The sequence below is a fragment of the Nannospalax galili genome, unplaced genomic scaffold (genome assembly GCF_000622305.1).
Source record: "Nannospalax galili isolate Female #2095 unplaced genomic scaffold, S.galili_v1.0 scaffold955, whole genome shotgun sequence".
NCBI classification, from domain to species: domain Eukaryota; kingdom Metazoa; phylum Chordata; class Mammalia; order Rodentia; family Spalacidae; genus Nannospalax; species Nannospalax galili.
In genome coordinates, this window is record NW_008336901.1 from 579,357 (window position 1) to 603,689 (window position 24,333).

At 35.7% G+C, this 24,333-nt stretch overlaps 1 protein-coding gene across 4 annotated transcripts in view; it reads right to left on the bottom strand.

Moving 5' to 3' along the window:
- Cfh (complement factor H) overlaps positions 1–22,807 on the bottom strand; it is an 88,040-nt gene extending 65,233 nt beyond the window's left edge. For 2 of the 4 annotated variants that reach the window (XM_008831576.3, XM_017797754.2), the window contains exons 1-3: positions 22,508–22,703; positions 2,241–2,426; positions 1,843–1,948 (exon numbers count right to left, since the gene is read on the bottom strand). In XM_008831576.3, the coding sequence (XP_008829798.1) occupies positions 1,843–1,948; positions 2,241–2,426; positions 22,508–22,565 (350 nt within the window). In that variant the 5' untranslated portion in view covers positions 22,566–22,703. The other 2 variants (XM_017797755.2, XM_008831575.3) reach the window with 2 other exon arrangements.
- Between the last annotated feature and the right edge of the window lie 1,526 nt (positions 22,808–24,333).

The window sequence follows — 24,333 nt, forward strand, 5'->3', positions numbered from 1 at the left end:
ACTAAATATATACTCCACAGAGAAAATACAAATGGAGGATAGGACTAAAATATGTGTGTTGCCTAGCAGAAACTAGTAAACCTACCCAACCATCAGCTTCTACCACTGGGTCAAAAAATACTTCATTTATATAGTTAAAAATGCTTCAATGAAATTAACTTAATATGAAATGATTTTGCTTCCTGATCCTGATGGCATGAAGATTTTATTTCCCTCATAAATACCAGTGATTTCACTAATCAGTTGTTTTGGAGATTCAGGCATACAAAATTACTGTCATAGTTGGGCTGTATTAGAGTTATATAGAATGAAGGAGAAAAAAAATGAGTTCAGGCTAGCCAGAGTCAGAGGCAAGGGTGCAGCTCATTTCTTCACCAAATCATAAATATTAGGTTCTGAGACCGAGAGAATCAAGTGGAGGAAGCTTATGAGTTCTGATCTTTGCTAGGTCAGAGGTGAAACCTAAATGGGGAAGGTTAGCCCAGAATGAGGGAGAATTCAGAGGTGAAGAGTGGAGCAGACTGGTCCTGTGCAGTGAGGACAGCAGTGACGACTGAAATAGTTTTGAGAAATCTCCCTCAGGTTGTGAAAAAGCAAAGGCTAAGTAATAAGAACTAGTAATTGGTGGGTGTTTGCAGTGTTCCGGGATCTCTGTAAAGGTCTTAGAATGTGGATCGTACTTATTTCTCCCACCAGTCCCAAGATGCTCATGAGATGTTAAGATTTTTTTTTGGAAATGGAAGGAGATGGGCGTGAAGCAATAGTTTAAAATCTCATATAGATATTGAACATGGGAACTCTGGGATGTTTGGGAGATAACTTCAAAGTCTGAACTTTAATATTTGTATTGTATTGCCTCAAATCAGGAAATAAATATTGAAAGCCTAAAACGATTCCGTTTGTTCCATTTCCAATTTTTAATTTCATTTCTATTTATTTTGTATGAAGTAGGTTATTATTGTAGCTTTCTCATCTATGACATTTTTAAAATTTTTATTTATTATTTTTATTTATTTTATGTGTATGCATTGCCTGCATGTTTGTAAGTGTACCTGTGTCATGCAGTGCACACAGAGACCAGAAAAGGCCATCCGATCCCCTGGAACCGGAGTTCCAGAACTTTGTTAGCTGCCATGTGGGTGCTGGGAATTAAACCCTCATCCTCTGCAAGAGCAGTCAGTGCTCTTAACTGCTGAGCCATCTTTCCACCCCTTCAGCTATGAAATTTTTAAGAAGTAATCTGTGGTTCAGGAGAGAAATGATAGGGAGTAAAGAGCTGGGGAGGCTCAGTGATGAGGTCAACCAAGACACCTGTGGCTGTTCAGCGGGCAGAGTTAGTGATTCTAAGACAGTAGCAGTTTTGGCCCATGTGATAAGAATAATCTGCATGCCATGGAACTTCACTGATAGCATTCATGCGTGAGATTTACTTTCAGTGAAAGGCTTGCTGTCCTTAAACTGTATTAAGTCTTTTCAAGAAAGTGACAACATAATTTAGTTTCTTTCACAATTTCTATTGTTCCTAACACATACTATTGTTCTTAACTCCCATATATTGTGCACATAATGTGGTAATGACTTCTTGACTGAACACTTATGTGTGTACTGTTTTAATACCCTCTTATTACAACACTATGCCAGAGCAATTATAACCCACTTAAACATTTCAATGTTAAGTAAATAACAGGGCACCCAAATATAATCATTTACATCATTGTGTAATTTTTTTCAAGATGCTTACATGTTATTTTTTAAATGTCAAGAGAAAAATAGTCATCTTAAAGCACAAATTTGTAGTTATTTACAATTTCAATGATAAACCTTTTAATGTTGACAACATACCCCTTATCACAGGTATAAACAACCTTTGCACCAAATTCAAATTCAGTTCCAACTGCCAGTGTAAAGGAACCAAAAGGGGTATCTCCAGGATGCCCACAGGGCTTCTCTGAAATGAAAAAGGAAGATACAGCATTTGGATGTGATACATGAAATATATCATATGTGGGAGTCAGGGAAGCACATTTGGATAGCACTGAATATATAGAACTCTGAAAGTGAGAGATTTTTTATACTTGAAAGTAACTGTAAGCTTTAGTTTTTCATTTTGTAAAATATTCTATTTAAAATTCTAGATTTTAATTAAAGTAGTGATATGGTTCAGTGTTATTACAATATGAAACAATCAGTACATTCACAACTGAAACTTTTCATAGTTTTCACAAACACGAACTACTTACTCCGACATATCCTGGCTGGGTTAACAGCCACCCATTCTCCACTCCTGCATATATAAATGATAGTCCCAAGAGTTCGATACCCAGGGCGGCATTTGTAGATGGCCTGGTAGCCTTCTGGATATACTTCTTCAAGCCAAGAACCTGAAAGAACTGCTGCATTTTTTCTTGGGGGAGGTCCATTGCAATCTAGAAGTAACACAAACAAAGCGACACAGCATATCTATTTAAATATACAGTACACTTATGTTATTTTTTATTTAACAATACTTATGTGGTTACAGGTCCATCTAGCTATTTGTGTTATGGTCTTATGAAATTTATTGGATGCTATTCTAATTTTTAAAGAAAAAACAGTAAAACATTGAATAAAATAATCTATGCTTAAATATTGCCATTATAGTACTGAAGTTAGACATTAAATAAGTATTCAAAAAGCTATACAATATGCATTAAAGATAGTAAGATTTGACTTAAAAAAATAAATAAGATCGTATGAATTATATTGGTATATTAAAAACTCAAATGGTATAAATAGAAAGGTATCAAATTATATTCCTTCTAAATATCAAGGAAAAATATTTGTGTGAGTGAGTGAGTGTGTGTGTGTGTGTGTGTGTGTGTGTGCTTAGAGGCAAGCTGTGGGAGCAGCAGGATTAAATGAACTAAATCTAAGTGGGAAGGACCTGTGTCTAGCATGCGTGTGTCCAGTATGCCTGCATTCTCTGGCATTTCTTATTTGATTATGTTTGTGAGCTCTAGATAGAGATTGATGATCAGGGTTTGTATGAATGTCAGAATGGTAGTGACGGCAAGAAGAACCAGACACACATTGGGAGGTTATGTCTCTCTTATAGCATTCTGAGTCGTGAATCATGTGCAGAATCTAATAGTGCTGTTAGGCCTTCTGCATCTTCCTAAGTAAAGACTTCAGTGTCCTGTAGTCTCCCAGAAATCCCAACAAGAAAGACAACAGGAAAGAAAAGAAGTTCATCATAGCCTTTGGGGATAGAGGAGGAGTTCAACCCGAGTTTAGATTTAACATACACACACACACACACACACACACACATACCACACACACATACATACACATACACACACACACCACACACACACACACATACACATACACACCACACACACACACCACACACACACCACACACACACACACACACGTCTCTTCTTTGAATTGTTTGAAACCAGAAGTGAACTGACTGAAGTTAAATGTGCTACCCAGACCAAACTGAGTTAATCTCTGATTGGGTTAAGAGAAAGTGCTCTTCTTGGTAGGAATAAATTACATAAACCAGTCATTACATTTATTTTGTACAAAACATAACTTTGAGTGAAAATTATAACACCCAAGTACAGAAAGATAAGTGAATAAACAATAAGAAATAAAATACTTGTGTTAGCTGGGCGTGTGGTGCAAGCCTGAAGTCCTAGCACTTGGGAGGCAGAGGCAGGCAGATCTCTGAGATTCAAGGCCAGCCTGGTCTACATAGTGAGTCCCAGGCCAGCTGGCTCTACAGGGAGACCCTGTCTCAAAAAGAACAAAAGATAAAAGTAAAAAATAAGACACATGTATTGTGCCGTCAAGAGATAAAAGAGTTCAGAAATTGGGAGCAAGGATAGAAGCAAAGGCTGAAAGCTCAGTCCTGAATCTGATTAAAGATATCAACTCAAATTCAGAAAGACCTCAGAAAACCCTTCATGTGTATTTACAAAAGAAAAGCTTTCTTTGGCTCTGATGAAAACCAAAAGCTAAAGGAAAAACCATAAAAGCACAGGGGGGAACAAATTTTTTCAGGAAACAATGACAATAACAAGTTAACACTATAACAGTGAAAATTGAGGCCTCAAATACAGTGTTTAATACTCTAAGTTGCAGGGAATTATATATTTCAAAACTTAGGGAGAATAAGGACACTTTCTGAAATAATGAGAAGCAGAGAACTGAATGACCTCAGGCTCACACTATTGAAAAGAACACCAAAGCTTTCTGGGCTGGAGGAAACATCCCCCCAAATAAGTGAGGAAGTTCAAGAAGGAATGAGCTGAAATGGAGAAAACGAGTATGTGAGTGACCAAAATGGTTTTGAAAATGATAAATATTACTCTATTTACATTTTACAACACGGGAAAATATCATTGGCTGTTTAATCAATAGTAGCCATATTTGTCTTATTTAGAACCAAATCAGGAAAGAAAATATACAACAATAAGAGCGAAATTGTCAGGAAAACAAAAGTGAAATTGGGCTGTTGTGGTGCTTTTGCATAATCCACTCTAGTAAAAGTATTCATTTAAGATATACTATACTGATGAATGCATGCTTGTAATTGCCAATAACTAAATAATATTGAGAGGTGCAAGATAGAAATGACAAGGTAACGGATAGAAATGACAGCAAGATTATGAAGAACATGTTATTAAGATAAATGAAGGCAGAATAAGAAGGCTGTAAGAGCAAAGAAGGAATCGTAATACAAAATAAAGATGTTAGACTTAATGTATTACTGACTACATTAAATGTAAATGGATTCACTACTTAAAGCACAAAGAAAAATGCCATGTTGGTGACACAAGCCTTTAATTCCAACATTGAAGAGGAAGAGGCAGGTGAATCTCTGTGAGGTCGAGGTCAGTCTGATCCAATAGCTAGTTGTTCCAGGCAAACTGGGGCTATACAGAGACTGTCTTAAAAACAAACAAACAAATAAAGATTAACAATAAAAATAATGCAAGAATACAATCAGTTAATCAGTTTTAATAAAAGTTGTCATGTAAGTTGAAAGTAAATTGTGAATGTAAATTTAAAACATAAAAGTTTATTTTTAACTCATGCAAACAGAAAAATGATAAACAAAACTTAATAAAGAAGCAGCAAATTGTACAGATGAGATCAAGAGCAGCTTACGGGTTTTAGGTAACAGTGAAGCATTGCAGCCCAGGATCCTAAGGCTGTAGCCATCCTGTAGGGACACGACCTACCTACGTTTGCATTAACTCTCCTTCCTCATAGAAAATTGTTGGTGAACTGTCAGAGACTGTGCCTGAGTGTCTGGAATCATCAGCATACTGTTGATGCAGGATAGCTAGACCCACTATTTCATACAGTGTTTATTTAGCTATGCCAGTGTTTAAGGATGCTGTATTATGTAAATTTGATAATTTCAAATTGAAATCTACTCAAGCTGTCTTGCAATCAAAAACTGCTGGAGTTGAAATGGAACCCTCACTGAATTGATAAACACACATAGATATCGTCACATAAAACTCATTCAATTTTATGTCTTACAGAGTTTATACTGAGTTCAATACTGTATAATTGTATTAATTCAACTGTGAACCTAAAAATTGTATAGCCACTTTTGAAAGAGATGTATTTTTTCTCTGGAAATTGTTATTGAGTATGTTAAAGCTGTAATGCAATGCTTCTTCTAAAAAATAAAAAAAATCCAGATAGATTAAAAAGTTGGTCAAAATTAAAGAAAACCTGTATCAAATTCATTCTCCTAAAATTTCCTTAATTAATACTTTTTGATACAATATTATTTTGACTTATTTTCTTGGTTTTGTTTTGTTTCAGTCTTTTTTGAGACAGGGTTTCCTCATAGCCCAAGCTGACCTGGAACTCTCTACGTAGACCAGGCTGGTCTCACTTTCACAGAGATATGCCTGCCTCTGCCTTCCAACTACTGGGATTAAAGCCATGGGCTACCATGCCTGGCTCTGGTCCACTTTTATTTTAACTCACTCTTATTTTGTTATCTATTCATAACATTTATTTTACAGTCTTTTAAAAATTCAACTGATAAGTAAAAATTATACATGATAATGAGTTACTTAATAATGTTTCTGTGTATATACATGTGTATTTACATAGTGTAATATTTAAATTAAGAAATTAAGATAAACCTGAATAATCCCTGAAACATCTATCATTTCTTCCTAATAATATATTCTCTTTTTTAATTGGCAACTGCATACACTACATAGTGCCACATGATATTTTATTGCCACATGTATATATTGGGTAATGTTCAAACCAGGCTAAGCATATCGATCTCAAGTATTATTCTTTCTTTGAGAGAGAGAGAGAGGATTCAAAATCCTTTCTTCCAGCTTTTATGAGCTATAAATATATTACCATTACTGATAGTTATACAGTTCTCACACTGTGTAACAGAGCACCAGAACTTGATGCTTTTAAGCACTGTGATTAAATCCCCAACATAGGATTTAACAAATCAAAGAAAATTGCACATGAGAATATTTTAAAACTGAAATTCTACTTATGAGAGTGTTATTGAAAAGCTAAAGAGTTTGGGGCTGGACAGATGGCTCAACAGTTAAGAACATTGGTTGTTCTTGCAAAAGACCCAGGTTCGAATCCCAGCACCCACATGGCAGCTAACAACTGTTCTTAACTCCAGTCCCAGGGGATCAACAGCCTCTTCTGACCTCTGCGGGCATCACACAACACGGATGCACTTACCTACATGCGCGCATACACATAAAATAAAAAAGTAATAATTAAAAAAAATTTTTTAAAAAGAAAAGCTAAAGAATTCACTGAAAATTATTTTCAACAGCAGAAAAAGTATTCATATTATCAAAATCTAAATGTGATGCTCTATAATGAAGAATGGCCATGGGTATGACCGTTATCACTGCATGGCCTTGTTAGTGCACAGGCACAATGGTCAGGCTCAGGACCCTGCATGGTTCATGCTGAGAACAAAGGAGAACCAGTGGAAACTTACTTTTGACACACATTTTGGAACTTTTTTTTGACTAGTTCAGATGATCTGAGAATATGAAAGCTAGAACTTGCCTAAAGCTGGTCCAAGACTGCAAGTCTGCCTGAGACCCAAATGAGGAATCATTATTTTAAGGTAAAGAATTTCTTTTTCCTAAGCAGCAAACTGTTTCTACAAATGTCAAAGACATTGTCAAACAAAGGAAGGACCTACTGGCCACAGACTGCAAAAGGAACAGAAAGAATCTACAGTGCTGGACTAAACACTGAGTGAATATGTTCAACAATACTGATTGGGCTTTCGAAATGCAAAGGATTAACTAGTGATATCTGTGAGTATAAGACTCTAGAGGCAGACTCTTTAAATCAAATAGAAAAGTGGGATTGGGACTTGGTGGGAAGAAGTATATGGAGAAGTTTAGCAAGGGTGTAAAGATTAAAATTTTTGAGAGAATATTCCACCATGACTTGAAATAATGAAGATGTATTTCAGAAAAAGGGAACTAATCATAGATAAAGAGTCTAGTGTAACAAAATGAAATAAAGACAATGAAAATGGCACAAGAATAAATCTAAATGAACATCGACTATAACAATAAAAGGATTATCACAGGTGTCCAGGGCCATTGTTAAACTGAGAAACAGTAAAATAATATTTCATAAGTTCTCCATAGGGCACATCAGAATGGAGAGTGGCTAGCTAGCTGTAAAACTTTCATATTTATTGGAAACAGGGTCTGTGTAATCTTGACTAACCTAGAACTTGTTATGTAGACCAGTCTGGCCTCAAACTTGCAGTAATCCACTTGTCTCTTGAGTGCTGAAGTTACAGGCATGCACCACCATGCCAAGCCAGTGTAACTTTTGTTAAAAAGATTTATTTTTAACATATGTCTGTGCATATGTGTGTGTCTGTCTGTTGGTATGTGAAATTGAGTGCAGGTTCCTACTGAGGCCAGAAGAGGGTGTTTGATCCCCTGGATCTAGAATTACAGGCACTTGTGAGCCACCTAACATGGATTCTGGGAACTGAACTCAAGTTATCTCCACACAACAATATTTCAGGAATACATAAAATGCTTATAGAAACACATTAGAGTATAATACAAGCTATGATAAATTTCAAGCTTAAATATACCATATATCCCTCACATGTCTAGAATTAAGAGGGAGAGGTTGAAGGTACCATCATGGCAGATTCTGTTAAGGGTCATGTCCTTAGTTACCAAATAGATGCATTTTTCCCTGTGTACTCATATAGTAGGCAGAGAGAGAGGTAAAGAGACAAATGACAGACAGGTAGACAGACAGGGACATTTTGATGCAGAAAGTTTCTCTTCTTTTAAAGGCAATACTTTCATTTTGGGGACCCTATTCTAATGATCTCACCTAAACCTAACTACATACCAAATTCCCATCTTCTAATTCTATCACTGTTAAGTGGTTTGAGATTCAACATATTACTTTGTGGGTGAAACAAAATGCCCAGCTTTCTATGCTAAACAACCGTATCACCAAAAGTACGTCTCACAGAAACCTGTGCACCTTTGAATCCAATCCATGTACGTTAACTATTAGAGCAAAATGGTTAATAGCCAAACATGGAAACCACAACATCAACAGTCAATTAAATAAACTTTTGTAAAACAGGCATGCAGTGGAATATTCTATCAACACCACAAAATAAACAGAAAAATAATGGCAAAATAAAATGTAAAACTACAACATTATATCAAGTGTTACAGTAATGTTATATAAATATACATTTTAAAAACATACATTGTATATACCATTCAGATATACATAAGCTATGAAACAATAAAGAATAAAAATTCAATTACAACTATGAGGATAATAAGTTCCATTTGGAAGAGATGCGTGGAAATTGGGGGTTGCTGGGCCTTCTGTTTCTTGGCAAGGATAAATATAATGATTTGCAATATATTATGTCAGAAAATAAGCTCACACCTTTTTATTATATTTATTTTTCATTATCATCAGTTTATTAGTAAGGACACAGAGGTTCAAGAACATCAAGTGAGTTTTCCCCAGTTAAACCATCTGAAAGCGACAGAATGAAAAACCGAATTCAAATCTGACAGACACTGGCGTTCCTGTCTTTTAACCACTTTTTATGAATTTAAATTGGTGAAATGGAATAGCAGTTGTGCTTTCTTCTTGAGTCTTATACTGGAAAAATTTACTTATGTTTTTAACCAAAAATGTAAAATATGCAGAAAATTTTTAATTGACAATGTAAATTGTTACAGCAACCATGTTGATCCAATAATTAACCTTATACTGTACTTGGTTTTCCCATATCTTTCAATGGACCCATCCTTTTATTTATTTCTGAGACAAAAGCTGGCTCTGTACCCCAGACTGGCCTCCAGCTCATAATCCTCCATCCTCAGGCTCCCAAATGATGGGGTTATATGCATAAATCATGACTTCTCTTTGTCATGTCTACAGATTTGAATTTTTAAGACTTTTTAAACTTTTTAATTAATAGTGTGGGTATGTACACGTGAGTGTGGGTGCCCTCAAAGACCAGAGACATTGGATTCCTCGAATCTTGACTTACAGGCAGTTGAGAGGGGCTGGACGTGGCTGCTGGAAACTGAACTCTCATCCTCTAGAACAGCAGTAACCATTCTTGATCACTGAGTCATCTCTCCAGCCCCTTATTTTAATTTGTTTTAAGGCTGCTTTTTGCTTAATTTAGACATAACTAACCTGATATTTGAATGATTATACCAAATGACAAAACATTTAAAGGTTTATAAAAGGTGATTTTTAAATATTTATTATCACATATGTTTGTTAAGTTACTGTTGAAATTGTCAAAACTCCTTTATTGCTTTATTTGGTAACAAGTTGTTGTTCTATTCTAGAAATTATCTTTAAAGGGTGATAGAATAATCTATTGACCCAAATCCTGCTCTGGAGAATCAATACAGGATGATATTATATGTTTCACAAAACAGCTCACAGGCAGCTATATTCATGGCAAAAGAAAACACTTGTATAGGCTTCCATGGGCACTGATTGTTTTTTTTTTCCTTTGAGCATTTTGCTAATTTTTTGCACAATTGTGTTAGTGAACGTATGTAATAAATAGCACATTACAGTTTGAGCTTCATAATTACAGAAAGCTTTCTTCCACTAGATGGTGCTAATATCCTACTGCAAAACAGCACCCAGCATCACCAGCACCAGTGGCAACAGCTTGATGCTTTTGTTTTAATTTCACAACATTGTTTCTTACATGGACAAAGTCTGGACAAAGTCTCACCAATTACAGGCTGACAATAGTAGTTTTCATTTTCAAAATTCAGATTTGCTTAATAGTGCTGTTCAATTTCAAATGTAAACACCAACATTGTAGCTGTGGACAGCTATTTTCCATAACTTCAATGTTTTGGTAAGTCTTGGAAAAATTGTTTTGCTTTTGTTAAGTTAAAGTAATAAAGAGAAATGCCAAATTTTCCTCTCAATTTCATTTAAATTATTTTTCAATCAATTATTTTACTCTGTCTAAAGCTCTTTACCAGAGTTCAGTTTTCTGTGCTTTACTTCTGGCATTTATATTTGCAAATAACACATTTACTTAGTTGATTAATTTTAAGTCATATCTAAAAGACAAAGCAAAATTTATTTTGTCAACTCCTCACAATGTATACTCTATGTATATGTGCTTACCACACATAAAGAATTCTCACGAGGCTGGAGAGATGACTCAGTGGTTAAGAGCACTGGCTGCTCTTACAAGGAACCCAGGTTCGATTCCCAGCACCCACATGGAGGCCAACAATCGTCCTAACTCCAGTTCCAGGAGATCCAATGCCTTTTTTTGGCCTCCACTGACTTTGTATGAAACAGGTGCACCTGCATACATGCAAGCAATACACTTATGTACATAAAATATTTTAAAAAGGGAATTCTCACATTGATCATCTCTCTGGCTTTAAGTAATATTCAAAACTCTGGTGCTTTCTCAACAATGTTGAGTAGCATCTTTTGATTTTCTTCTTGAAAAATAATTATCAGCGCTATTGCATTCTCCACTTTTCTGGTAAATCTCTAAAACCTTAGTTTAGATTATGATCATGTGTTACCTTGATCATGCATCAGTTTGACTAGTCTCTGATCCTTGGTCTGTTCTCCTAGATCATCTTCCACCAAGAATGTACTCCATAGAAACTATCATCCATACAGACTGTCCTTCACAGACACTGTCCTCCACAGAGACCATCCACAGAGACTGCCTTCCACAGAGTCAGAATGGATGCCAGCCGGCCCATTCGATCCCATCATTCCCGTGATTAAAATTCCATGGGGTCTTAAATATTAAGGAGCCCCAGGTCTTATGGTGACCCAGGACAGAACCCTCAGCTGACTCCTGCCCTTCCTTCTGTTCATGCATTGTCACATATTCCATTTGTTCCCTGTGCCAAAGCCCTCCTGGGATGTTTACATTTTGTTAAACAACTCAAAATATCCCCAATCTCTACTGTCCTACAGCTTCTCTTTTATTTCCTTCTCAAGCGTCTTCACCGTTCATACGCATTGCTTTGCACACTAGCATTTTTCCATTCTGCGCTTCAAAATCAGCACATCCTTTGCTTTTCACTTGATGTTCAGGTTTTCTCCAAGTACACCGCTTGTATATTTTTATTCTGATTCCCACTGTATTCTATCACGAACTCATAGCGAAACTATTTAAAGTAATGGTTCACACTGTTGAGTTATAATCATAACTAGATATGCTTTGTGACATGATATTGATTTACCTGAAATGACTAACAATTAAATTTCTGAAGCTCAGTTGAACTAAATTCTCATAGAGCTCTCATAAGACAGTAACAAGTTATTTTCATCCATGTAATCAAATTGTTAATATGTATGTACAACAAACATATTTCCTTGAAATAAATTGACAATTCTTGAAGAAAACAGGGCAGGAGGTTATTCATTAGGAGGCTTAAAAACAATTTAAAGGCACAGAAACATTTTCTGGGAGATTATTCATCTTAACACCTTCAAAATAGGAAAGCCTCTGTTTTCACTTCCAGGTTACTGAGTGAGCTTACCTTTCTTGTACGTAAACATTTACTCGGATTTGAATAATCCTATGTGTTTATAGCTCTATGACTACAAATTACTTTTGTTTGAAAATACCATTTTGTTAACTTTTTAATTTCTTGATTTTATTTTCCAATTTTAAATATTTTTCAGAAAACGAATAAGGACTGAGAAGACGTTTGAGTATCAGACAAGAACGGGACTCTTCACATTAACTTGAGGAAGCTAGTTACATCATTTTGTCAAAGCTACAAGCAAACATATTTGATATTTAAATAATCATCACTAAATTTTCCACATTCAATTATTAAAGGGTTATTACTGGCATACATACAAGATCTAACATTTATTTTCAATGTCAATATGTCTCTGAACTGTTATTGGAAGTGCTCTTATTCAAATGAAATAAATCTTGATGAACTTACACATTTATTACAGCTAATCAGTTTGCACTGCATTCTTTTGGTAGATTAAAGATAGTATCTTTGTTCAACTACTCTACTTTTCCAAAAGTATTTTGGGAAAACAATAAGAGTACTGTTTTTTAAATAGTTTACTTGTTAAGGTAGTAAATGGCAGAATATTCTATAATATAAAACTTCAAAATCAAATTAGTAAAAAATAAAGTAAATGAATGAGTATACAAAACAAATGCTTTTCATTAGGTTTCTTTTCTGCCTTCTTAATGATGTATGTGAATATTAACTGTATGTGTATATATGAACCAAGTAGGTGTTTCTAAAATAAGATTTATTCATATTATTTTATAAATAGTACAAAAATGTAAGCAATTTAGAAAAATTTTGTACGAGAAAAATATCAGTTGTAATGAACAGCTTTGGAAAAATAATTTACAAAAATAGCTTCATGTTGCACTTAATGAACATTTTAAAAATAAGTTTATATTTCTAAATTTTAAAGAGATGATGAAATAGTTTCTTTGTTGACCTTGAAAAGGAAAACGATTAAAATAGGCATGTGGTAATTAATACCCAGAAGACATTGAGCAGGTATTTGTGTTACTGTCAGAAAACAACTTGAAATTCTACTGAAATCAAACTTGATGAAATGTTTGATGTTTGGATAGAGATTTCCTAACACTGACTGTTGCTCCAAGCATGTTGTTAGTTTCTTAAAATATACTGTCAGTGTATATCAAATGATTTTCATTAGACGTGATTGACTGTCACAAAAAGTAGCTTAGTCACAGGCTGACATTAAAATGAGCACTGAATGTTCTACAGCAAAAAATGACAGCATCTGAGTGCTATCAGTGAGATCCTGGGGATAAGGAGTAACAGAAAGGGAGAATCAACTCCTTACCAAATTCTACCCCTAATACTTCTATAAGTTAAATTGATTAGAGAATTGGAACTATGGAGGGAGCCCTGAAGTTTTACAGAATCTCTTCTAGTTCTTTGTGTATAACTGATGCTATCACAGCCACTAACATCCTCTTGGTCTCATCTGGATAACTTCTATTCAGCCTTCAAAACATACCCATAATGGGAATACCTGCAACCCCAGGACTTTTAGAAGTCTGGAGTAGGACGATTTTGAGTTGGGGCCACATAGCCAGATTCTGTCTCAAAAAAATGCACCAAAAACCATAACAAAATGTCACCTAATTTTGGCATGTTGCTCCATACCCTTATTCTAATTCTTTTTAAAAATTATTTTCTTAGTATACAAAGACTAGGTTCTGTTATGGCAGGTTTTAGAAAATATTTTATTATTTTTAATTCTATGTGTATTAGCGTATTGCCTGCACGTATGTAAGTGCACCTGTGTCATGCAATGTCCACGGAGGTCTGAAGAGTGTGTCAGGTACATTGGAACCAGAGTTACGAAGGGTTGAGTCCTGGGTGGGAACTGAACCTGGGTCCTCCGCAAGAGCAGCCAGCGCTCTTAACCACAGAGCCATCTCTCCAGCCCCCATTATGGTGTTTTTAACATAATTTGTTTTGCTGAATCTCTCTGCCCCTTCTGTGGTAGGACATGGGATCCTTTGGGTATATGACCAGGAGTGTAGAGCTGGGTCATCTGGTAATTCTCTTTTTAACCATTTGAGAAACTTCCATACTGGTGTCCATATGCCTGCACCAGCTTACACACTAACAGTCATTAATACGGTTCCTCTCTCCCCACAAACTCACCAGTGCTTGCTGTTCCTTTTATTCTTTATGACACCCATTATGATTGGGATGAGTTGGAATTTCAAACTAGCTTTAATAGTTCTGATAGGTAAGCTTACTGAACACCTAAAATATTGTCATTATGTTTGTTCTTTGGAGAATTGTTTATTTAATTAGCTGTTTGGGTTTTTCTCTTTTGGTGGTGTTTACTTTGAAAGTTATTTATATATTCCAGATATTAACCCCCTGTTTGATGTCTAGCTGGAAAAGCCTCTCTCCAATTCTGTAGGCTGTCTGTTCATATAGTTCATGGTTCAGTTTGCTGCATAAAAGCTTTCTAACTTCATATAATCTCATCTGTTAATTCTTGAAGCTATTTCCTTTGCTCTTGGAATACTGTATTAGTCAGGTTCTCTAAAGAAACAGAACCAGTAGAATGAACATTTATATATAATATTATACTATATTATAATATTATATATAATATATTATATTATATATAATATATCAGATTAGCTCACAGGATAGAGTCCAAGTAGTCCAACAATGGTTGCACCACACTGGAGAGACTGAAAATCAGGTAGTTGCTCAGTCCACAAGGCTGGATGTCTCAGTAGTCCCAATCTGGTGCTGAAGGTTGACTAATTCCAAAAGATCGGCTAATTTTCAGTCTACAGCAGCAAGACGAGCTCACCAGCAAGAGAGAAGTCAAGTGGCAAAAAGCAAGCGCTCTCCTCTGCCATGGCCTTTTACACAGCTGCCATCAGAAGGTAACCCCCACATTTAGAGTGTGTCTTCCAGCTTTAGATGATCCAATAAAGAAGGCCTCTCTCATTTCATTTAATCCGAGATCCAGTCAAGTTGACACTCAGGATTAGCCATCACAATTACAGTTCAGGAAGTTCTTGCCAGTGCCTATATCTTAAAATGCATTTTCTATATTTTCCTCTAGCAATTTTAACAGGTACTGCTTTAAATTAAATTCTTTGAATCATTTTCAATTTACTTTTGTTCAGAGTAAGAAGTATGACAACCAAGCCAGTATTGTAGAAAACTCTCTTTTTCAATATTTTATTTGTTCTTTTTATTTTATGTTTTAGTGTTTTGCCTTCATGTATGTAAGTGCACCACGTGTGTGCAATACCCAGAAGATGGTATTGGATCCCCTAGAACTGGAATTACAGATGGTTGTTAGCCACCATGTGTGTATTGGGAATCAAAACCAGGTCCTCTGGAAAAACAGCAAGTGTTCTTAGCTATTGAGCAATCTCTCCAATCCCAGTAGAAAATTCTTAGTGTACTATTACATAAGGAGGAAGAAGAAAGACCGTCTCATCCATGTGAACACGTGGAAGAATACATTCTGTACAAAGAATGAATGAACAAAGAAGAGTTGGGAAGGAATCAGTCATTTCTAACACTGTAAACCATCAAACCCCAGATGCTAACAGGGGAGGAGGAGAAGAAATGCCAAAAATCAAGTCAAGCAGAATACCATCTAACAAAATCATAGGAAACAGCATATCTCTCTCAACAATGACTTTAATTTTAAATGACCTCTTAAAACACCAATAAAAAAACAGACTAACTAGGATTATAACACAAGATCCAGAAGCAAAGGTATCTAAACCCTGAATGCCAAAGGATAGACATCAACTACCAAGCAAATAGAAACTGTAAGCAAGGAGGATAATTCCTACAGTCAAAAAAGTAAACTTCAAACAAAAGCCAGTCAGAAGAGATAAATGGGAACACTACATATTTAAAAAGGAGAAATTCATCTTTTTATTCAATCTTTTATAAACCAACTTCTCAACTCCTCCCTACTTTATCCACTCAGCCCAATTTTAGTTTTCTGCTTTACCCAAAGGTTACATTAGTAACTGTTTATCTTAGTCACAATAGTTTATATAATTAACTACAGTATGTGAATATAAGCATAATAGTCATTCTTGTTTCTCCATTGTGACTTTTGGAAAGTATTATTACACTGCTTATCACTTAGAAATCAGTCAAAAGTGCACCTAAATAAAAGAACCAGTGAATGGAAACACAACTGAGCAGAATCTTCCATTTGACATCTATAGAGTAGAGTCAGTATGTACAAGGCACAGTGCCGAGTGTAAATGGGAAATATAAGGTAGGGGAGTAATTTGCTGAATCACTTAAAGCTCTCTGACATGAACCTGAAAAATCCCCACAAATCCATGGTACATCCGTCTCTGCAAATGTGAATTTACGTTGTACTTTTTGAAGTTAGAAATTCCTTTCATTTAATTCAAAAGATGAAAAAAAAAGTTCTTAGGAACCTTTGAAGGAATGTTTCTATAATCATTTTTCTATTTTATTTCAAGTTAACAAGGTTTGTGAGAAACTTGACTTTCTAAGTTAAAATGTCAAAACAGAAGTGCACTGTCAAATCTTTATGCTCTTTTCCTTTGATTATTTCATGTTAGAGGTTTTTCTTTTGTTCTGTTTAGTTACTTTACTTTTTCTGAACCGTTTTTCCTTTTTACTTTAAACCAAAAGTAACAGTTTTCTCCCAATTATTTCTGCTGTTTTTCCATGCACTATGTTCTGAGGATCCCTGAAGTTAAGAAATGAGTAAGGAGAGCTAGGTTGACAGAATCTCAAAGACCTAAACAGTTAGGGGTGATGTGTGGGGCCAGGCATAGCGGCAGGAGTTAAAGCGACAAAGACCAATAATCAGAGATAGGACAAATAAAAATAGATCAATTTGTGCTTTGGGTCCAAATTTAGCAATCAAAGGCCAGAAATGAAGACTATTCACCATATAAGAGAATTTCTACCCTAGAAAAATTTCAGTTTGCAATGACTAGACTCGGGAGGATGAACTTGCACAGAGAAACATCTTGGTACAAATGCTTGACTAGATAGGATTTAACACATATTGACAGAATGCATGAAATCCAGTGGGGTGGGGGAGCTATTGTGGATGGGGGAGGGGTTCTAAATTTTATTAAGATCTATTATATGAAATGCACAAGAAGTCAATAAAAAATTTTTTAAAGACTTTAGTGTTTTACTTTAAAATTACATGCAGGTGGAGAAGCATGCGCATTTGCAGGCAATATCTGCGCTTCACATAAGCAGGGCTGGCCTGCATCCGGTTCTCACCCTCTACCAGGTACCGTTCTTGTGGGCGACTGCTCTAAGGTCAATCACCCACTACAGCACTTCATCCACCCGTTCTCTACTAGGAAATGCCCCTCTTCCAGAATGACTTTGTCCTATTCTGACCGGTAACATTCTCCCATTTTATCTTCCATCCGTAAAATGAATGCAGGGAAGTTAGCAGATTATAAAAATTCACAGCAAATTACGCAAAAGTAATACTAACTTTATATGGATACATTTGTCCTTCCATGAAAATTATATGTTGGTTGCATCTGTGTCAATTTACCATGTAAAGTACTTTTTAAGAACGGGAGGAGAGAAGACATCGAAAGCAGTTTGAATGTTGCACACTTCCAAATAACACCATATAGGGAAATACCATATAGGGAAATAATACTCTCGCTGAAGACTGGGGAGTGGGGGGGGGGAATCTCCGTTAAATTCAAACATAGGAGAATAAACCAACAACTTTCGCTCATTTTCTAGATTAGATAATGATCTATACCATAAAACGCATCTTTAGAAGAGCAATTAGGGCGGATCTGAGAAGGATCAGAGACGGTAGGAGGAGAGCCGGTGCAGCTGCGGTCTAAGGCCAGGGTTGGCCACCCCTGAGAAGCTGAGCACGTGGACTGGGCTGAATAAGGGAACCTTATCACACAGGATGAGTATTTTCCTGACCCTACACACTTTTAGACTCTTCTCAAAATTCTGAACTTAGGACTTGGCAAGAATTTCTCTGCTGCCTTCCCAGCAGGTAGTCTATTTTATCCAGCCACTTTCCCTAGTGAAATGTTGATGGCTCTAAGCCTTACCTCTGCAGTTTGTAATACAAAGATTGCTTTCCTTTGATTACGCCTCTCATATTCAACAACAGATAAACCATTAGGAAGAGATTTTATTTAATTTTTATTATTGATCAGAGATTTTGTTTAATTTTGTTTATTATTAATTCATTTAGATTTTTATGGATTCTTTTTTAGATTCTGTTTATTATTGATTTCTAAAATTTGCCCCAAGTTAATTGTTTTAAATTTCCCCAAGGTAATATTTTATTTCCTGCAGATAAGTATTTTTTTACAGGAATCATCATTTTTGCCCGATCAGTAAATGTCTGGATTAAGCCAGAAAAATTCCAAGATTGGGTACCAAAACAGCTACTAATACCAAGCAAAGGATATCTATAGAAAATGGAGTCTCTTCCTGGCATCCCTGCCAATGGATCTGTTTTGCGGCTTCATCGCTGACCAGTAAACGTCCGCGTTATCAGAAAAAGTCCCAGGGTAGAAGCATTCTTTCGCCAATGCTAAAGTCAAGGCAGCCTGCAAAGCCTAATGCAGCAATGGCTGTGCCCATAATAATAGCTCCCAACACAGGAGACGGCTGTATTTCAATTTCTGCATCGTTTTGTGGAGTCACATGTAGCTAATGACACTTTGGTTTTCCAAGTGGCTAAGGTTAGAGGAAAAGTTGCATATGTGATTTTTCAATTAAGATGTGATAGACCCTCTAGCATAATTTGCCTCCACCTCTGTTCATAGAGGAGTGAAGGAAAGAATAAGAACACTTTCCATATAAATCTTTCCTTAGAAAAAGCAAAAGTATCTTATGACACATCATCTGAATTTTTGCATTTTCACATTATATAGTTGCATTTAAAAAAATATTTTATTTAATATTTTTATTTTATGTGTGTGAGTATATTGCCTGCACGTATGTGAGTGCACCCGTGTCATGCAATGCCGCGGAGGTCAGAAGAGGGCTTCCGATTCCCCTGGAACTGGAGTTAAGGACAGTTCATAGCCACCATGTGGGTGCTGGGAATTGAACCCGAGTCCTCTACAAGAGCAGTCAGTGCTCTCAACTGCTGAGCCATCTCTCCAGCCCTATAGTTGCATTTTAAATAAAAGCATAAATAGCTTTCCCTTCAAAACCAAAGGGAATGAGCATTGTTAATTCATAATTAATATATAACATTAATTTTTCCACATTGGAGTCAACATGAGTTTGAAAACACCTTATATTTGGAATAATATATTAAATGAATTATCACTCTCTGATTAAAAATCTTTACTGGTTTTGCCAAACCTAAAGAACGTTTTTGTCTTCTAAGTCTCCAGGATTAGAAAACACTTATCTCCTCCAAACAGCACAGCTGATAGTTGTTTGGTCTTGTTTCAGTACAGGTTTAATTGGTTCACTTTAGTAATCCTGGAATTTCTGGGCTGTGGCATAATTTCATAACAAGAGTCAACTGTTAGACTGAAACATATACTTCAAAAGCTTAGTTACAATACATTTTTCCAAATCCAAAATTCCATGGCTTGATTGAGGAATCTCTAGACTTTATCCTGTAAATCTGACCTAATTCTTAGCTGCCTGTAGTTGCTCAGAAAGCTAACCCTTTTGCAAGAGGGAAAGCTACGGTTCCTAGCATGTAGGAATGCAGGTGCACTCAGGCATTGCACTAAAAAGGCATTGCGAGGTCCTCTACATAATCAAACAGGGAAGACGAAGAGAAAGTTGAGTGAACAAGTTTTCTTTTGGCTGTTATTCCTCAGTAAAAACTTGTTTTAAAAATATACAACTATTTACATTTAATTAAGTAATTAATTAATTAATTAATTAATTAATTAATTAATTTGGGCAGAGGTAGTATGCATGTGCGGTGGCATACCTGTGAAGGACAGAAGATGACCTGCAGGAGTCTCCTTCCTTCAACAATGTAGGTCCCACAGATTGAACTCAGGTGGCCTGGCTCTGTGGCAAGTGATTTAACCTGCTGAGCCATCTCTCTGGCCAAATGAGAATTGGTTTTTGAAGAATGTTCATTTTTATGAGGGCAGAAATTCATGAAATGTTTTGATTTCATTCCCAGTTTAGCAAAGCAGATTATGAGAACATTTACAATGATATTTTCTCAGTTTATTGTCCACTGTGTGATGTGGAAATAAAAACAATCATGTATTTGAAGTGTATCTGTAACTATTTTAATTTATCAAGGCTATTCTGACTAGTAAAATTTCTGTTAGGAATGATAGAATGATGGAATTGTTTATATTTTAGAGTAGTCACAGACTATTTGCCAAGCAGGAAGTTTTATACCCACTGAAAATCCATAGAACTTTACATTTCTGGCTTGGGTGTTATATGTGATTTTGTGGATATTATGAGTTGCCCTGTACAATGCTTTAAATTCTTCTTTCTGCTATGATTTTATAGTCATTTCCACTGTAACATGCAATAGTGCCACCACTCAACTCACCAGCAAAAGCTGATACATTCCCCATACTGATAAAAATCAAACCCAACTGAAACAGGCAAGTCAGCTAGAATCAGTTACTTACAGAGGAACTGAAATTTTAAAAATTAAATCATAAACTTCCTTGCACTGCATTTTGGTAATACTGCAGTTCCACTTTGTAGTCATGTAAACAGCTTAATTTAATTTGAATCAATTCTTTTTTTAAAATATTTTATTATTTTTATTTTATGTGTATGAGTGTATTTCCTGCATGTACATGAGTGCAACCTGTGTCGTGCAATGCCGCAGAGGTCAGAAGAGGGCTTCGGAGTCCCCTGGAAATGGAGTTAAGGACGGTTTGTAGCGGCCATGTGGGTGCTGGGAATGGAACCCAGGTCCTCTGTAAGAGCAGTCAGTGCTCTTAACCACTGAGCCATCTCTCCAGCCCCAAATTTGGATCAATTCTTAATTTTGAAAACTTAACTAGAAATAAAACAAATTTTTCTTATGTAATAAATATCTGAAAAAAAATCTTAGCAAACAGTGTGTAAGTAGCAGAACATTAAAAGACAGAATCATTGCCTACAGCAAAAGAAAAGGTTGTGTATTATACTTAATAATGTCAATATGGTTTTACAGTTCTTGGCCATTATAGTAATAATTCATTATAAGTACTAATTATAATATTTTCGTGTATATGGAAAAGACTACCTACTTTAAAGAGTCTGAATATAAGGTTTATAAACTAATGCTCAGGTAACATCATTAGAAAATATAACTGAAAAAAAGGCTCACTCTTTCATAATGTATTAATTGCATTTGAATAACTTATAAAATTTTTCTAAAAGATATAATTGAGCAACTGTATCTGCCTTTCTTTTCTGGGTTGGGAAGTATTCAGTCACCAAAGTTGTTATTCTTCTTCAGTGACTAGAGGTTGCAAAGTGGATAGTCAATCAAATTGTGCTGCCTATGTGAAAAGCTTGGGGGAAATTACTAACTCTATGTTATTCACTTGATATAAAAGTGCTTGTAAGTTAAGCACTGCGCTGGTTCCCACCTATAATTTCATTGCTTTGGAGGCTGACACAGGAGGATTGCAGTGTGTTCAGAGGCAGAGTAGGTTAGAAAGTGATACCTTACCTTAAAAAAACAAAGTAAAAGTAAATCAAATATCTATCATATGCCTAGTTACCGATTGTGAACTTCCTCTATGGATGAACTGAGCGATTTTGGTAGGGTTAATCACAAAATCAGAATTAGCATTACTGACAATAGAGAAAAGCATCAACATGCACATTATAATCAAAATGGCTTTCAGAAGACAATATACCACATATATATTCACAGGAAAAAAGAAACCAAATAAATTAGATATCACAAATAATTTAGATTGCACATTAACTTTTATTATCTTTTTATCCTAATACATTGATTCTTATCTATAAGAGTTTCAAAGCCATGACAGTCTAAGTTGCAAGTGATGCTTTTAGGAAGGATTAGAATTATATCTGAAATAAATTAAAAGCTCTCATTTAGTATAGATATTTACAGATTTCTTTATTAGTTTTGCACAAAGCTTTTTAGCGTGACCTTTAAACCATAGAGATGGAAGAACTTTCATGATAATTACAAATTAAATGATTATACCAATTACAGTTTTCAGAAACATGTTCAAAGCACTTTCTTGAATTTTAATGTGATAGAAAATCAATTATGGCAGTAAAATAAACTACTTTATTTTTTAAACGTACTATCAAAAACTACTAAACTACAAACCACTACCAAAATTATGTTTCTAGATTAAATTTGAATTACTGCTATGAGAAACACTATCTGTGAATGTTTCATAATGCATCTATGCCAGAAGAGAGAAAGGCTTTCTGTTTTAATCTTACCTTCTGCCGCACAAACAGCCCATAGTATAAACCAAATAATTCTTGTTGGCAGTTTCATGTTTTGGATCTTTTAGGGGTGCATTGAACAGGGGAGAAGTTAGACTGTTCAGTTCTCCTCTGCTAAGAGAAAACAACTGTGGTTAGTGCAGGAAAATACTTGTCTCTAAAGAAAGTTGAAACACAGTTTAGTAAATCTGGGATTACTAGATGCTCTGCCCTTCAGAAACTTCTGCAAAGTAAACAAAAAACAGTCCACCACAGGCTCTGCTCTTACTGTGGCCTGGCTCTGACCTCCTGGGAGTTGTTTTTTAAACCCCAGCCTGTTCTGATTGGGAACAAGTTTTTGTTTCCGGGAACATGAGAAGCAGCAGCTGGCAGTAACCTCTGGATTTCATAAACCCTCAGCTGTTTCCACTGTGTGCGAACCACAGAACAGGAAGTAGGGAAAGTGCTTTTAATAATCATTTACAGAACTTCAGTTAGGCAATGTTTTCACAATCATCACCCAGACGCAGCAAGGAAACTGCCAGAATTGCCCTGCTGAGCACTTAGGAGGAGGAGATTACTTTTCTAGCAAGACATGAAATTAGTCAGCTAAGGACTTCTTTTTATATGTGTGTGAAGAAACTGGTTCATATTTCACTGGATATGAATGAGTAATTCAGAAATCAAGCATTTTGAATCCTGATTTCCTAACTTTGTACTGAGTTACAGTGTAGTAATGAATACAAAGATACAAACAAATCATTTGGTGCAGGTTGAGTTGTTACAGACAGAACCTCAGCAGACATCCCAAGGTCTGACCCCTCCATCTGGAACTTCCACTCTGCGGGGTTTCCAGTTCCAGTCCCAGTCCCTGTGTCCGTGTGCCCCCACCCAAGAATCTCTAAGAACATGGCCTGCATTTGCCTGTAAGGTGGAAAGGAAGCTATTTACTCTCCTGTTAAGTCTCTCTTGTTCTGACTTATATTTGGAATACTCAGTCACACTGATGGACATAGCTACAGATTTTTCTTCATTCTGTATAATAATCAATTATTTGAATATATCACACCTTTCCCTTGTTAATGGTGTTTGGATAGATTCCAGCTTGGAAATAATACAAATAGTGCTGCTAACTTTAGACACTGTGGGTATTATAAGTACCTGTAGACATTTCTGGTAAGTACACACCTAGGAGTGCTATGATAGGATACAGCTTCAGTTTGTATATAATAGACAACACCAGTTTTGGGTGCATCAGTGAGCGATTTGCTCCATGGACTCAGTACTGTTTGAATTTCAATCTTTGTAATGTTAGTCTTTGTGGTGAGCATAGAGCAACAATTCTCCGTGGTTTTATTATGAATTTTCCTGGTGACTCATGAGGGTGAATAACTTTTATATTGTAATTAGCCATTTAGACACCCTCTTTGGTGAAGTGTTTATTCAAATCTTCTGTGTATCTTTTTACTATTGGGTTACCTGCCTTTTCCCTTTTGTATTGTGGCAACTCTTTGCATATTCTATATTTGAGAACATTTTCTGATGTGTGTATTATAAATGCCTTATTTAAGCCCATGAACTATCTTTCACTAAGTGATACATACCTCTTAATAAATAAAATTTATTAATTTAAAAATAGGGCATATTTACAAATATTTCCATGAATGTATGAAAACATGCATTTTTGTATCCTTGATAAGGAAGCCTTACCTACTCCAAGGATGCTGTATTAGTCAGGGTTCTCCAAAGAATGAATATATGTATAGAGATTTATCAGCTTAGCTCACGGGATAGAGTCCAAGTAGTCCAACAATGGCTGCACCACACTGGAGAGGCCGAGA